This window comes from Hylobates moloch, unplaced genomic scaffold (genome assembly GCF_009828535.3).
Source record: "Hylobates moloch isolate HMO894 unplaced genomic scaffold, HMol_V3 SCAFFOLD_6, whole genome shotgun sequence".
Taxonomy (NCBI): domain Eukaryota; kingdom Metazoa; phylum Chordata; class Mammalia; order Primates; family Hylobatidae; genus Hylobates; species Hylobates moloch.
The window spans coordinates 115,380,528-115,398,039 of NW_026652281.1; the positions used below are offsets into that span (position 1 = coordinate 115,380,528).

Sequence of the window (17,512 nt, forward strand, 5' to 3'; positions counted from 1 at the left end):
ATTCTTTTTTTTTTTTTTTTCTGAGATGGAGTCTCGCTCTGTCACCCAGGCTGGAGTGCAGTGGTGTGATCTGCAACCTCCACCTCTCAGGTTCAAGCGATTCCCCTGCCTCAGCCTCCCGAGTAGCTGGGATTACAGGCGCCTGCCACCAAGCCTGGCTAATTTTTGTATTTTTAGTAGAGACGAGGTTTCACCATGTTGGCCAGGCTGGTCTCGAACTCCTGACCTCCAGTGATCCACCTGTCTCGGCCTCCCAAAGTGTTAGGATTACAGGCATGAGCCACTGTCCCCGGCCTGGCTCTCAAAACTTTCTAAACCAGCCACTTTATACCTTCTCAGCAACTTTCAATCACATTACTGCTCTTACTTTACTGAGTCCACCTAATGATATCTGGCTCTTTAGCCAGGCTGTGAATCATCATTGACTTTTCTGCCGCCTTCACCACCACCTATTCTTCCTCATCCCCTTGTTCATACACCATTGGCAATCTTCAACTCTTACTATCATCCCTGGAGTTCCAAAGTCTCCAATCTTGCTTCCAGGCCAGAACATTCTTGTACGAAGACACTTCCAACAAGTGCCATGCATGTCTACCTAAAAATGCCCTCATAGGACCTTACAAATATCATCTTACTAGCCTTTTAGTAATTCTACAGTCTCCAAAAGTCAATTATAACCTTCTTCACACACTTTTAAGACTCTCACCTCACACTCTCCTCTGAATCATCAGATTACTTCAATTTTTACTTTGCGGAGGACATCAAGGCCATTGAGCATCCCCTCACCTATCAGCCTTCTTCATAACTCCACATAGTTTAGTTGTATACTACAATAATTAAGCACTTACACTATACAATAATAGTTAAGTACTATTAATTGATAAGTATTGCTCTACATGTTTTATGTGTAATTAACTCATTCAATCCTGACAACAACCCAAGAAATTGAACACAAGGAGATCATATGACTCACCTACAGTCAAATATCTAAAAGTGGCAGAGTCAAGCTATGAATCCAGGCAGTCTGGCTCCAGAGGCTACTTCTCAGACCACTGCGCTCCACTGACTCGCATGCTCTTAACTTTTCCCACTGAGCCCTTTCCTTCAATAGGGACTTCGAATGGTGGTCAGATAGGGTTAGTTATCCTTAGCTGTTATGTTTTAACTTTTCCATAAAGGAGAATATATTCAAGGATGATTTGTGAAATTAAAAATTTATAAAATGACTTACTACAAAGCTACAGTAAACAGTGTGGCATTGGCATAAAGACAGACATGTAGACCAATGGAATGGAACACAGCCAAGAAATAAACTCTTGCATATACAGTTAAATGATTTTTGAAAAGGGTGCCAAGACCATTCAATGAAGAAAGGACAGATTTTTCAACAATTAGTGGTGGGGGCCGGACGCAGTGGCTCATGCCTGTAATCCCAACACTTTGGGAGGCCAAGGTGGGCGGATCACAAGGTCAGCAGATCGAGACCATCCTGGCTAACAAGGAGAAACCCCGTCTCTACTAAAAATACAAAAATTAGCCGGGCATGGTGGCGGGCACCTGTAGTCCCAGCTACTCGGGAGGCTGAGGCAGGAGAATGGCGTGAACCCAGGAGACGGAGCTTGCAGTGAGCCCAGATCGCGCCACTGCACTCCAGCCTGGGCAACAGAGTGAGACTCCGTCTCAAAAAAAAAAAAAAAAAAAAAGAAAAGAAAAAAACAATTAGTGGTGGGACAACTGGATTTTACATTCCCACCAGCAATGCACAAGGGTCCCAATTTCTCCATATCGTAGCCGACACTGCTTTGTTCTTTGTCCCAAAGAGCAAAGTTAAAGCCTTCTCTTATACCATATACACACATTAACTCGAAATGAATCAAAGACGTAAACTTAAGAGCTATAACTATAAAACTATTTAAAGAAAACATAGGGAGCTGAGCCCAATAGCTCACACCTGTAATCGCAGTACCTTGGGAGGCTGAAGCAAGAGGATCGCTTGAGGCCAGAATTTTGAGACCAGAAGAATAACACAGCAAGACCCTCATCTCTACAAAAAATAAATTAGCCAAGTGTGGTGGTGCATGCCTGTAGTACTAGCTACTATGGACACTGAGGTGGGAGGATCCCTTGAGAGCAGGAGTTTGAAGTTACAATGAGCTATGTGATTGCATCACTGTACTCCAGCCTGGGTGAGACCCTGTCCCTACTATTTTTTTTAAAAAAGGGGAGGAGGTTGGGGAGGCACATGACATTGACTCTGGCAATGATTTCTCAGATATGATACCAAAAGCACAAGCAACAAAAAAAGCGGATAAATTAGACTTCATCAAAATTTAAAACTTTTTTGCAACAAAGGGCACAATCAACAGAGTGAATAGGCAACCAACAGAATAGGAAAAAATATTTGCAAATTATTTATCTGATAAGGGATTGATATCCAGAATATACAAAGAACTACAACTCAACAACAACAAAAGAAACAACTCAATTAAAAAACGGGCAAAGAACTTGAATAGACATTTCTCCAAAGAAGACAGACAAATGGCCAGGAAGCGTATGAAAAGGTGCTCAACATCACTAATCATTAGGGAAATGCAAATTAAAATCACTATGAGATACCATTTCATAGTCATCAGGATGGATAGTATCAAAATCAGAAAATAACAAGTGTTGGCTATGATATGGAGAAACTGGGACCCTTGTGCATTGCTGGTGGGAATGTAAAATGGAACAGTTGCTGTGAAAACAGTATGAGAGTTCCTTAAAAAATTAAACACAGAATAACCATACGACCCAGCAATTTTACTTCTGGGTATATACCCTAAAGAACTGAAGGCAGGGCCAGGTGTGGTGGCTCACACCTGTAATCCCAGTTACTTGGGAGGCTGAGATGGGAGGACTGCTTGAGCCAAAGAGTTCAAGGCTGCAGTGAGCCATGATCACATCACTGCACTGCAGCCTGGGCAACTGAGTGAAACCTGTCTCCAAAAAACTAAAAGAACTGAAAGCAAGGACACAAACAGATATTTGTAAACCAATTTTCATAGCAACAATATTCACAATTGCCAAAAGGTAGAAACCCAAATGTCACAAAATGTGGTATATACATACAATGGAATATTATTCTGCCATAAAAAGGAATGAAATTATGATACATGCTACAACATAGATAAAGCTTGAGGACATTATGCTAATTGAAATAAGCCAGTTACAAAACAAAAAAACCCTGTATCATTCCACTTATCAGAGATACCTAGAATAATCAAATTTATAGAAAATAGAATGGTGGTTGCCAGAGGCTGGGAGAAGGGGAAAATGGGAAGTTGTTTTATGGGCACAGAGTGTCAGTTTTCCAAGATTAAAAGAGTTCTGGAGATTGGTTACACAACAATGGGAATGTATGTAATACTACTGAACTATACGCTTGAAAATGGTTATGATGATAAAGGTTATGTGCATTTTACAATTTAACATAAAACTGATTTTTTTTTTAAAGAGAATGAAATTCTGATACATGCTACAACACTGATTACCAACGAAAACATTACACTATGAGATATATGCCAGAGACAAAAGGACAAATATTGTATGCTTCCATTTATATGAGGTACCTAGAGCAAATTCATAGAGGGCAGAAAATAGAATAGTGGTTACTAGGGGCTGGGGAAGGGGGAGAAGATGGGGAGTTATTGTTTACTGGGTACAGCATTTCTGCTTGGGGGCCAGGCGCAGTGGCTCACCTGTAATCTCAGCACTTTGGGAGGCCAAGGAGGGCAGATCACCTGAGGTCAGGTATTCAAGACCAGCCTGGCCAACATGGTGAAACCTTGTCTCTATTAAAAATACAAAAAAATTAGCCGGCCATGGTGGGGCATGCCTGGAATCCCAGCTTCTCGGGAGGCTGAGGCAGGAGAATCACTTGAACCCAGGAGGTGGAGGTGCAGTGAGCCAAAATTGCGCCACTGCACTCCAGCTTGGGTGACAGAGCAAGACTACATCTCAAAAAAAAAAAAAAAAAAAAAAAAAGAGAATTTCTGCTTGGGGTAATAAAAAAATCCTAGAGATGGGTAAGTACACTCACAATAAAATGAAGGCACTTAATACCACTAAACTGTATGCTTAAAAATGATTAAAATTGTAAATTTTATGTTTTACCATAACAAAAAATGTATAAAACGAATTAATATATAAATGTGCCCCCTGTATTTGTGTCCTAGATCTCTCCTTTCTGATTCCTGGCTAATATTATTCCTATATGTCTCTACTTCATTATCAGTCCCACAGTGGCTACTGCTCTTTCTTCCCAGCCTTTCTCTTCACTTTAAACTTAGAGTCATTAGCTTTCATTTTCTCCTCTATACAGCTGCCCCAGAAATGTACATTTCTCATACTGATAGCTTCAACTCCTCATTTAATATTTCCATCTAAATTTCCTCCTTAGCATCTATAACTCAATGTCCAAAACAGAACACATCTATTCCTGCTGAATCCACCCTTCTTTTCAAATTCACTATAGTGTTGTCACCATTTCTCCAGTTACTCATGGTAAAGTCAAAAATAATACCCTCCCAAACACCTATGTCCTTTTTTTCTTTCTTTCTTTCTTTCTTTTTTTTTTTTTTGAGACGGAGTCTCGCTCTGTCGCACCCAGGCTGGAGTGCAGCAGCACAATCTCACCTTACTGCAACCTCTGCCTCCTGGGTTCAAGCGATTCTCCTGCGTCAGCCTCCTGAGTAGCTGGGATTACACGTGTCCAACACCATCCTCAGCTAAATTTTTGTATTTTTAATAGAGACGAGGTTTCAACAAGTTGGTCAGGCTGGTCTCAAACTCCAGACCTCAGGTGATCCACCTGCCTTGGCCTCCCAAAGTGCAGTCCTTTATTCAAATCGTCCTGTCATTCATAGCACCTTTTTTTTTTTTGAGATGGAGTCTCATTCTGTTGCCCAGGCTAGAGTGCAGTGGCGTGATCTTGGCTCAATGCAACCTCCACCTCCTGGATTCAAGTGATTCTCCTGCCTAAGCCTCCCAAGTAGCTGGCATTACAGGCACCCGCCACCGCACCCAGCTAATTTTTGTATTTTTAGTAGAGCCAAGGTTTCATACTGTTGGCCAGGCTGGTCTAGAACTCCTGACCTCAGGTGATCCACCCACCTCGACCTCCCAAAGTTCTGGGATTACAGGTGTGAGTCACCACTCCCAGCCTATAGCACTTTTTTTTTTGAGACAGAGTTTCACTCTCGTTGCCCAGGCTGGAGTACGATGGAGCGATCTCGGCTCACTGCAACCTCTGCCTCCCAGGTTCAAGCGATTCTCCTGCCTCAGCCTCCTGGGGAGCTGGGATTACAGGTGCCCGCCACCACACCAGGCTAATTTTTTTTTTTTTTTTGTATTTGTAATAGAGACGGGGTTTCACCGTGTTGGCCAAGCTGGCCTCAAACTCCTGGCTTCAGGTGATCTGCCCATCTCAACCTCCTAAAGTGCTGGGATTACAGGCGTGACTCGCCATGCCCAGCCAGCACTTTTTTTTTTTTTTTTTTTTTTTTTTTTTGAGTAAGAGTCTCACTCTGTTGCCCAGGCTGGAATGCAGTGGTGCGATCTCAGCTCACTGCAGCCTCTGCCATCTGGGTTTAAGTTCAAGCGATTCTACTGCCTCAGCCAGCCCAGTAGCCGGGGTTACCAATGCTCACCACCACGCCCAGCTAATTTTTGTATTTTTAGTAGAGATGGGGTTTCACCATGTTGGCCAGGCAGCTCTCAAACTCCTGACCACCCGCTTCGGCCTCCCAGTGTACTGGGATTACAGGCATAAGCCACTGCGCCCAGCCCCCTATAATTTTTATTACAGTATGTTGTTGTAATTGTTCTATTTTATTATTAGTTATTATTGTTAATCTCTTACTATGCCTAAGTAAAAAACTCCATCACAGGTACATATGCATAGGGAAAAGCATGGTGTATATATAGGGTTCAGTACTGTCTGCAATTTTAGGCATCCACTGGGGGTCTCAGAATACATTCCCTGTGGATAACGGGGAACTACTGTATTACAAACTGCTCTTTAAATTTTTTTCTATTTTATTGAGGTATAAATGATAAAATTTATATATACTTAAGGAGTACAATATAATGATTTACGTATATATTATGTAAGGATTACCACAATGAAATTCATTAACACATCCTTCATCACACAGTTACCATTTGTGTGTATGTGATGAGGACACAAACTGCTTTTAATATTTTATTCACAACAAGCCTATTAAGGAGGTAGTCATTTTATCATGCTCTCCATTTTATAAATTAAAAACTGAGGTCAAGTGGTTGTCTTGTGAATAGTCATACCACCAAGTAAATAAAAGAATGAGGCTGGATACGGTGGCTCACACTTGTAATTCCAGCACTTTGAGAGGCCAAGGTGTTGGCAGCTGCGACTCCAGAGGGCTTGCTGCTGTCATCAGGCTGGCTGCAGCAGAGAGGCATGGATAGGGCTGCATGATCCATGGAGCTAGCGGGAGCCCTTCCCCTTCTGAGTTGGGGCAGGAGCTCCCTGGTGCTGTTGGAGCTACACAAACTGCAGCTGTTAACCTGGGCCTCCTGTTCCATGGCGCAGGCAGAAGCCCTGCCCTCCTGGGTGGGCTTGCAGCCGCCCAAGTTGTGGCTGCAGATCCGAGCCTCCCTGTGCTCTTGTGGGGGCCAAGAGCAGGCAGGATCCCTGCCCTCCCGGGTGCAGCTGCAGCCGCCCTCCCAGGTGCAGGACCTAATAGTCTCTGCAGCCTGCACCCTTGGGGGCCCAGGAAGGCCTGCCCCCCACCCCCACCCCCGCTTCTCTCTGCTCTTGGAACCCACTCTAATCTCAGAGTGGGGTTGGGGCAAGTCCAGGTGCTGTTACAGTCCGGGGGTGGATGTGTGTGCACACCCTCAGGGCAGCACCCTGCCACCTTGGCCCCCTCTAGAATTTGGGCACGGAGAAGCGAAAGAGGGGAAGCCAAGTAGGGACTGAGGGTGGTCAGTGCTGGCCTTTAGGTGCACCTTGGTGTGAGCAGCCTAGTGCCACGGATGGCTGAGAGAGACAGACAGGCTCCTGGGTGGAAGGGAGGTTCCTGTAAGTCCCCACCCTCAGGACAGGGAGGGCTTAAAGGCTGGGGGCCAGGCTGCCAGTCCCGCCCACTGGATGGGGATTTGTGCTGTCTTTTCTAGCAGTCCTTTTCTCGCAGACCTCCCCTCTGAGGTCCATAAAAGCCCCAGGCTGAGCCAGAGTAGGGTAGAGGATGGAGAAAAGATCAGACAACCAGAGAAGAGAGAGGAGCTATGCTGTCTGCTGAAAGCTGGGAAATCAACAGGTAGGACCTGCCTGCAGAGAGGAGCCACCTACTCCAGGGCCTCCTCTCTGCTGAGAGCTGAATATGGTATAAGACAAACTGCCTACAGAGAGGAGCTGCCCCCTGTGGGTCTCCTCTGAGCTGTTCTAACACTCAATAAAGCTTCTCTTTGTCTTGCTCACCCTCCGCTTGTCTGCGTACCTCGACGCAGGACAACAACTCAGGCAAAGGCACCACTGGCCACAAAGGTTTCTGGCCAGAAAAGCAACATCCTAAAGATCCTGCAACAAAGGCAAGAGGATTGCTGGAGCGCAGGAGTTCCAAACCAGCTTGGGCAACACACCAAGACCCCATCTCTACAAAAAATTTTAAAAATTAGCTGGGCATGGTGGTATGCACTTATAGTCCTAGCTACTCAGGAGGCTGAGGTGGGAGGATTACTTGAGCCCAGGAGTTCAACGCTGCACTCCAGTCTGGGTGACAGAGCAGAGCAAGACCCTATCTAATTAATTAAATAATTAAAAACAAATAAAAGCATGAGGACTAGAATGCAACTGTTCTAACTCCACTATACCATGTTGGCCTTGTGAAATGAATAAATTTTAAAGAAAAACCCATAGCCCTACTTGTTTCAAAGCAACAAAGTTGATTTAGAAATGCTAAATGTAGGTCAGGCATGGTAGCTCATGCCTGTAATCCCAGCACTTTGGGAGGCCAAGGTGTGTGAATCACTTGAGTCCAGGAGTTTGAGACTAGCCTGGGCAATATTGTGAAACCACGTCTCTACAAAAAATACAAAAAAATTAGCCAGGTATGATGGCATGTGCCTATAGTCCCAGCTACTCGGAGGCTGAGGTGGGAGGACTGCCGGAGCCTGGGGAGATTGAGGCTGCAGTGAACTTTAATTGTGCCACGTAACCCCAGCCTGGGCTACAGAGCAAGACCCTGTCTATCTCAAAAAAAAAAAAAAAAAAAAAAGCTAAATGCCTCAGAAACTGTCTTTGGCATATCAGCATATAGGCTATAACCCACATGCTTCAGGTATATCCATCAGTGATATGGGAAAGATAAAAGGAAACAAAAGACTGTATTATAAAATACCTGAAAAGTCATGTTAGGTATATTCTATACATTACCATTATCCTGGAGACATTACTTATCCTAGATTATTTTGACGGTGATCCACTCAAACTATTGACTGGACCCTGTTCACCAGCAGTAAGAAGATTCCTGTAGTGACCTGATAACCTATCAGTCAGGTAACCCTACAGTCTAAAGATAGGTTAGGCCAGGTGCGGTGGCTCATGCCTGTAATCCCAGCTCTTTGGGAGGCCAAGGCGGGCAGATCACTTGAGGTCAGGAGTTCAAGACCAGTCTGGCCAACATGGCAAAACCCCATCTCTACTAAAATTATAAAAAATTAGCCAGGCATGATGGCGTGCTTTGGGAGGCTGAGGCAAGAGAATCGCTTAAACCTAGGAGACGGAGGTTGCAGTGAGCCGAGATACCACCACTGCACTCCAGCCTAGGTGACACAGCAAGACTCCATCTCAAAAATAAATAAATAAATAAAGATTGGTTATCACATCTTGTTGATCTCTGTAGATCTAGCATTTAGTAGAGTGACTCATACATATTAGGCATAAAATGTTTATTCAAGAATGAATTGTTGGCTGGGCATGGTGGCTCACGCTTCTAATCCTACCACTTTGGAAGGCTGAGGCGGGTAGATCACCTGAGGCCAGGAGTTTAAGACCAGCCCGGCCAACATGGTGAAACCCTGTCTCTACTAAAAATACTAAAAATTACCCGGGTATGGTGGTGTGCACCTGTAATCCCAGCTACTTGAGGGGCTGAGGCAGGAGAATCACTTGAACCTGGGAAGAGGAGGTTGCAGTGAGCCAAGATGGCGCCACTGCACTCCAGCCTAGGCAACAGAGCAAGAATCTGTCTTAAAAAAAAAAAAAAAAAAGAATGAATCGTTAATTAAACTAAATTTGGCCTGAGGATGCCTCTGTACTTGAGTCTTTATATACCAAGTTGCAACCTAACTTAGTACTTAAACTAACTGAAAGCCTAATTTAGAAGTATACTTTTGTATCAAAAAGCTGAGTCTCAGGAAAGCACAGCAGCTGAGCTTCAGTCAACCACAAGCAATCAACTGTTTAAACCATGTTCAAATAAGGCAAACTCAAGGCTGTAACCAACTGGGCTGTCTCTGCACCTCACTTCTGTTTTCTGTACTTCATTTCCATTTTCTGTCCATAATACTGCCTGACCACATGGCAAACTGGAGTTTTACTGAACATGTTCTGGCTATGAGGGTTGCTGGATTCACTAGTTATTTTTTTGCTCAAATAAACTCTCCTAAGTTTAATTTGTCTAGTTTTTCTTTTAACAGAATGAAGGAATATGAAGAATGCAAAGATACTACCACAGAACACTTTACCTTTGCTTCTTGATCTTCCAGGGAAAACTCCATTAATTCATCTGAAATCTCTTCTGCCTGGTCTTCTCCTAGGTTTGGATTTTTATCCAATTTTGGAACAGTAGTAATAGGACTGCCCAGATATTTCATTTCACTGTCCACCAAGTTTCCATTGTCCTATCAAGTATATTGACAACATTAAAAACTATTCAAAATATATCAAAGTTCTAAATGTAAGAGCTAAAACTATAAAACTCTTAGAAGAAAACATAAGGGAAAAAATTCATGACATTGGATTTGGATAATGCCACCAAAAGCACAGGTAACGAAAGAAAAAAATAGATAAATTGGTCTTCATCAAAATGAAAAACTTTGTGCATCAAAGAACATCATTAAGGGAACGAAAAGGCAACCCACAAAATGGGAGAAAACATTTGCGAGTCTTATATTTGACAAGAGATTAATATCAGAATATATAAGGAACTCCTACAACTCAATAACAACAATAACAATCAAAAGGGACATGAATAGACATTTCTCCAAAGAAGATATACAAATGGCCCATAAGCACATCAAAAGATGCTCAACATAAGTAATCATGGAAATGCATATCAAAATTGCAAGAGATACTACTTTATACCCATTAGGATAGCCATTATAAGAAATAACGCGTGTTTGTGCATTGCTGGTGGGAATGTAAAAGGGTGCAGAGGCATTCTATGGATACTAGCACGGCAGTTCCTCAAAAAATCAAACGTAGAATTATCATATAATCAAGCAATTCTACTTCTGAATATATACCCAAAAGAATTAAAAGCAGGGGCCGGGCGCCGTAGCTCACGCCTGTAATCTCAGTACTTTGGGAGGCCGAGGCCGGCAGATCATGAGGTCAGGAGTTCGAGAGCAGCCTGGCTAACATGTTGAAACCCCATCTCTACTAAAAATACAAAAATTAGCCGGGCATGGTAGCACATGCCTATAATCCCAGCTACTTGGGAGGCTGAGGCAGGAGAACTGCTTGAACCAGGGAGGTGGAAGTTGTAGTGAGCTGTGATTGCACCACTGCACTCCAGCCTGGGTGACAGGGCAATGACTCCATCTTGGAAAAAAAAAATACATAAAATAAAATAAAAGCAAGGACTCAAGCAGATATTTGTACACCTATGTTCATAGCAGCATTACTCACAATGGCCAAAAGGTTGGAAACAACTCAAAATGTCCATCAACAGATGAATGGATAAACAAAATATGATATATACATACAAAAGAAATGAAATTCTAATACATGCTATGACATAGATGAACTTTGAAGACATTATGCTAAATGAAAATATAGGCTGGACGGGCCAGGCATGGTGGCTCACGCCTGTAATCCCAGCACTTTGGGAGGCCGAGGGGGGCAGATCACGAGGTCAGGAGATCAAGACCATCCTGGCTAACATAGTGAAACGCCATCTCTACTAAAAATACAAAAAAATTAGCTGGGCATGGTGGCGGGCACCTGTAGTCCCAGCTACTCGGGAGGGCTGAGGCAGGAGAATGGCTTGAACCCGGGAGGCGGAGCTTGCAGTGAGCGGAGATTGCGCCACTGCACTCCAGCCTGGGCAACAGAGCAAGACTCTGTCTCAAAAAAAAAAAAAAAAAAAAGAAACAGAAGAAGAAAATATAGGCTGGACGCAGTGGCTCACACCTGTAACCCCAGCACTATGGGAGGCTGAAGCAGATGGATCTCTTGAACCCAGGAATTTGAGACCAGCCTGGGCAACATGGCAAAACCCTCTTTCTACAAAATATACAAAAAAATTAGGTTGAGGTGGGCAGATCACATGAGGCCAGGAGTTTAAGACCAGCCTGGCCAACATGGTGAAACTCCGTCTCTACCAAAAATACAAAAAAATTCACCAGGCATGGTAGCACATGTCTGTAATCCCAGCTACTAGGGAGGTTGAGGCATGAGAATCACCTGAACCTGGGAGATAAAGGTTGCAGTGAGCCAAGATTGCACCACTGCACTCCAGCCTGGGTGACAGAGTGAGACTCTGCCTCAAAAAAAAAAAAAAAAATTAGCCAGGCATAGTGGTGCACACTTGCAGTGCCAGCTACTTGGTAGACTGAGGTGGGAGAATAATCAGAGCCCGGGAGTTTGAGGCTGCCGTGAGTTATGATTGTGCCACTGTACTCCAGCAGAGGTGACAGAGTGAGACCTCACACACAAACATGAAAGGACAAAATATTATATTATTCTACTCATATGAGGTATCTAGAATAGTCAAATTCACCAAGACAGAAAATAGAGGTTATCATTGGCTGGGCAGAAACAGGGATGGGGAGTTATCACTTAAGGGTATACAGCTTCTGTTTCGAATAATGAAAAGTTTCTGGAAATGAGTTCTGGTGATAGTCTCACATTACTAATATACTTACTGTCACTAGACTGCACACTCAAAAATAGTTAAAATTGTAAATATTATGTACATTTTACTGCAATTAAAAAAAATCACACATAAGACTATCCAATAATTGAACATACTCCAGTTCCTCCCTCCATCCTAGAAACCAAAAACCTAAATAAAACATGATCAACTTAGTGGCCAGGTGCGGTGGCTCACGCCTGTAATCCCAGCACGTTTGGAGGTCGAGGCAGGTGGATCACGAGGTCAGGAGATCGAGAGCATCCTGGCCAACATGGTGAAACCCCGTCTCTACTAAAATACAAAAAATTAGCCGGGTGTGGTGGTGCACACCTGTAGTCCCAGATACTGGGGAGGCTGAGGCAGTGGAATCACTTGAACCCAGGAGGCAGAGGTTGCAGTGTGCTGAGATCGCACCACTGCACTCCAGCCTGGTGACAGAGCAAGACTCTGTCTCAAAAAAAAAAAAAACAAACAAACAAAAAACCATGATCAACTTTATCTTTGTAGGATAGAATATGTTAAAATAGCTTTCCCTCAGGGTTGAGATTAGAAATAATAATCCAAAACTCTGGAGTCCATGGTCTATGAAAGGCAAGTCAATGCCTGGGTAAGTTAAGACCCCAGTATTATAAGGGCACAAAAGACACTAGAGAAATTACACGTGGATAATAATCACATGAAATTACTACTAATTATTATTATTATTATTATTATTACTTTATTTTATTTTTTGATATGGAGACATGCTTTGTCGCCCAGGCTGGAGTGCAGTGGAGCGATCTTGGCTCACTGCAAGCTCTGCCTCCTGGGTTCACGCCATTCTCCTGCCTCAGCCTCTGGAGTAACTGGGACTACAGGCGCCCGCCACCACGCCCGGCTAATTTTTTTTACTTTTAGTAGAGACAGGGTTTCACTGTGTTAGCCAGGATGGTCTCGATCTCTTGACCTCATGATCCGCCTGCCTCGGCCTCCCAAAGTGATGGGATTACAGGCGTGAGCCACAGCGCCCGGCCTATAATTATTATTATTTGAGACAGAGTCTCACTCTGTCGCCTAGGCTGGAGTGCAGTGGCGCAATCTCGGCTCACTGAAACCTCTGCCTCCTAGGTTCAAGTGATTCTCCTGCCTCAGCGTCTTAGGTAGCTGGGATTACAGATGCCTGCCACCAAGCCCGGCTTTTTTTTTTTTTTTTAGAGACGTAGTCTCGCTCTGTCACCCAGACTGGAGTACAGTCGCAGGATCTCGGCTCACTGCAAGCTCCGCCTCCCAGGTTCACACCATTCTCCTGCCTCAGCCTCCAGAGTAGCTAGGACTACAGGCGCCCACCACCACGCCCGGCTAATTTTTTACATTTTTAGTAGAGACGGGGTTTCACCATGTTAGCCGGGATGGTCTCGATCTCCTGACCTCGTGATCCACCCACCTCGGCCTCCCAAAGTGCGGGATTACAGGCGTGAGCCACTCCGCCCGGCCCCGGCTAATTTTCGTATATTTTTTTTCAGTAGAGATGGGGTTTCACCATGTTGCCCACGCTAGTCTGGAACTCCTGACCTCAAGTGATCAGCCTGCCTCAGCCTCCCAAAGTGCTGGGATTACAGGTGTGAGCCACTGCACCCAGCCACTACTAATTATTTTTATTTTTATTTTTTTTTACTTTTTTTGAGACAGTCTCACTTTGTCACCTGTCCACTCACTGCACTGGAGTGCAGTGGTGTGATCTCAGCTCGTTGCAACCTCCGCCTCCCAGGTTCAAGCCATTCTTGTTTCTCAGCCAGGTGCCACCACGCCCGGCTAATTTTCGTATTTTTAGTAGAGACAGCGTTTCGCCATGTTGGCCAGGTTGGTCTCAAATCCTGGCCTCAGGTGATCCACCTGCCTCAGCCTCCCAAAGTGGTGGAATTACAGGCATGAGCTACCATGCCTGGCCTGCTAATTATTTTTAATATAAAATAAACGATTTTACCATGTATGTATGTGTGTGTGTATTATTTGAGACTGAGTCTCCATCTCAGCTGACTGCAGCCTCAGACTCCTGTGCTCAAGCAATCCTCCCAATTATAACTCACTGGAGCCTCAGGCTCTTGGGACGAGGTGATCCTCTTGCCTCGGCGATCCTCTTGCCTCGGCCTCCAGAGTACCTGAGACTACAGGTATGCACCACCAAGTCCCAGCCATTTTTTTTTTTTGGTTGGGGGGTGGGGTAGAGATGTGGTCTTGCTGTATTCCCCAGCTAGGGAACTCAAAGTACTGGACTCAAGCAATCCTCTCGTCTCGGCCTCCCAGAGTGCTGGGATTACAGGGATAAGACACGACATCTGGCCTAATTAGCATTTTCCCTCACCCAAGACTGCTCAGCAGAAAGTGATTTTTAAAAAAATTCCATGAGAAGGCCAGGCGTGGTGGCTCATGCCTGTAATCCCAGCACTTTGGGAGGCTGAGGTGGGTGGATCACAAGGTCAGGAGTTCGAATCAGTCTGGCCAATATGGTGAAACCCCGTCTCTACCAAAAATACAAAAATTAGCTGGGCATGGTGCCGCACGCCTGTAGTCCCAGCTGCTCAGGAGGCTGAGGCAGGAGAATCACTTGAACCCAGGAGGCAGAGGTTGCAGTGAGCTGAGATTGTCCCACTGCACTCCAGCCTGGACAACAGAGCAAGACTCCATCTCAAAAAAAAAAAAAAAATTCCATGAGAAGGCTGGGCAGGGTGGCTCATACCTATAATCCTAGCATTTTGTGAGGCTGAGGCAAGTGGATTGCCTGAGCTCAGAAGTTCAAGACCAGCCTGGGCAAGATGGTGAAACCCCAACTCTACTAAAATACAAAAAATTAGCTGGGTGTGGCAGCCTGCGCCTGTAGTTTCAGCTACTCGGGAGGCTGAGACAGGAGAATTGCTTGAACCAGGGAGGCGGCGGTTGCAGTGAGCTGAGATCTCGCCACTGCACTCCACCCTGGGCGACAGAGTGAGACTCTGTCTCAAAATAAATAAATAAATAAATAAATTCTATGAGATATGGATTGCTAATGAAAATGTAAATTCTTATAACTTTTTCAGAAACGAATCGGAGAAAGTATCAAAACCTTAAGGCTTGAGCCCAGGAGTTCGAGATTTGCCTAGGCAACATAGTGAGACCCCTATTTCTAGGGAGAGGAAAAAAAAAAACTTTAAAAATATTGATGCTGTCGGGCATGGTGGCTCACGGCTGTAATCCCAGCACTTTGGGAGGCAGAGGAGGGCAGACTACGAGGTCAGGAGATCAAGACCATCCTGGCCAACATGGTGAAACCCTGTCTCTACTAAAAATACAAAAATTAGCTGGGTGTGGTGGCACGCACCTGTAATCCCAGCTACTTGGGAGGCTGAGGCAAGAGAATCACTTGAACCCAGGAGGCAGATATTGCAGTGTGCTGAGATCACACCACTGCATTCCAGCCTCGTGACACAGCAAGAATCCATCTCAAAAATAAAATAAAATAAAATAAAATAAAATAAAATAAAATAAAAAATTTATGCCATACCAACAAGATGAGCAGATTAAAAATTTATACCTATGCCAGACGCAGTGGCTCACGCCTGCAATCCCAGCACTTTGGGAGGCTGAAGCAAGCAGACTGCTTGAGATCAGGAGTTTGAAGACCAGCTTGGCCAACATGGTGAAACCCCATCTCTACTAAAAATAAAAAAATTAGCTGGGGTATGGTGGCACACACCTGCAGTCCCAGCTACTCGGGACCCTGAGACAGGAGAATTGCCTGAACTTGGGAGGCAGAGGTTGTAGTGAGCCGACATTTTACCACTGCACTCCAGCCTGGGCAACAGAGAGAGACTCCATCTCAAAAAAAAAAAAAATTTATACCTTCAATCCAGCACTCAAGAGAAAAATCTGAAATGCAGTCAAATATTTATGCTTGAGAACTTACATCATAGCATTATTCGTAAAAGGAAAATCTGGATACCACTAAGTATCTAACAATATGGAAGTCTTTTTATAAATTAGGGTCCATTTATCAGAGAAAAGCATCCAGGGCCGGGCACAGATCCGTGAGCCTGTAGTCCTAGCTACCCAGTAGGCCAAAGTGGTAAGATTGCTTGAGCCCAAAAGTTCGAGTCTAGTCTGGGCAACATAGCAAGACCTTGTGTCTAAAAAAATAAAAATAAAAAAGCAATATTTAAAGAAGGAAAAAAGAAGCGTGGCCGGGCGCAGTGGCTCACACCTGTAATCCCAGCACTTTGGGAGGCTGAGGCAGGTGGATCACCTGAAGTCAGGAGTTCAAAACCAGCCTGGCCAATATGATAAAACCCCATCTCTACTAAAAATATAAAAATTAGCCGGGCACGGTGGTGGGCACCTATGATCCCAGCTACTTGGGAGGCTGAGGCAGGAGAATCGCTTGAACCTGGCAGGCAGAGGTTGCAGTGAGCCAAGATCGCGCCATTGCACTCCAGCCTGGGCAACAGAGCAAGACTACATCTCAAAAAAAAAAAAAAAGAAGCCCAAGACATATTTTTTTCCTCCTAAAACTTAAACAAGAAGATCATAGGACATATTGTTCCTCTCTTTTCCTGCTCAAACTTTACTTCCCCAACTCCCTTTTTCTCATCTAAATTTGGCTTGATGATACCAGTTTAGAAAAATTCAAAGGTTCATAAATCCAGAGCTGCCATCCTATAGCCTATAACACTTCAACTAACCCTTAATAATGATGTTCAATGACTTACCAGCAGAGAAAGAGGAGACACATAAGGCTCTCCTGGTCTATCTTGAAACCTCAGGTTCCTGGGTGCCTGCCACTCCAAGGGCTTCAAAGTGCTGTTTTCCTGCATAAGAAAAACTGCATTAGTTGGGGAAGAGAAGTGTCAGCTGGCCCTGATAAAAACATTTCATCTGATGAAGCCATGAATAACCCTCACAATACACATTTCATGTAATCAAAGTTGACCCTATATCCTGACCCTATATAAACTTGCATTTGAAGATGCAAATTATGATGTGGATTTGATATACGGCATGTAGATTTGCTTTGGAAGATAATAATTTTTGGTTACAAGTAAAAGGAATGATGGGGTAGGAGTAGGGAGCCTGCCTGGGGAGGGGATAGTGAGATTTTAAAAAGTGATTATTAGGCCGGGCGCGGTGGCTCACGCTTGTAATCCCAGCACTTTGGGAGGCCGAGGCGGGCGGATCACGAGGTCAGGAGATCGAGACCACGGTGAAACCCCATCTCTACTAAAAATATAAAAAAAAATTAGCCGGGCGTGGTGGCGGGCGTCTGTAGTCCCAGCTACTCGGAGAGGCTGAGGCAGGAGAATGGCGTGAACCCGGGAGGCGGAGCTTGCACTGAGCCGAAATCG

At 44.4% G+C, this 17,512-nt stretch overlaps 1 protein-coding gene across 7 annotated transcripts in view; it reads right to left on the reverse strand.

Moving 5' to 3' along the window:
- CDC25C (cell division cycle 25C) overlaps positions 1-17,512 on the reverse strand; it is a 57,722-nt gene that overhangs the window by 24,867 nt on the left and 15,343 nt on the right. For 6 of the 7 annotated variants that reach the window (XM_032158003.2, XM_032158001.2, XM_032158002.2 and 3 more), the window contains 2 exons: positions 16,880-16,978; positions 9,769-9,924 (listed from right to left, as the gene is read on the reverse strand). In XM_032158003.2, the coding sequence (XP_032013894.1) occupies positions 9,769-9,924; positions 16,880-16,978 (255 nt within the window). The remainder of the gene's footprint in view (positions 1-9,768; positions 9,925-16,879; positions 16,979-17,512) is intronic. The other variant, XM_058441246.1, reaches the window with a different exon arrangement.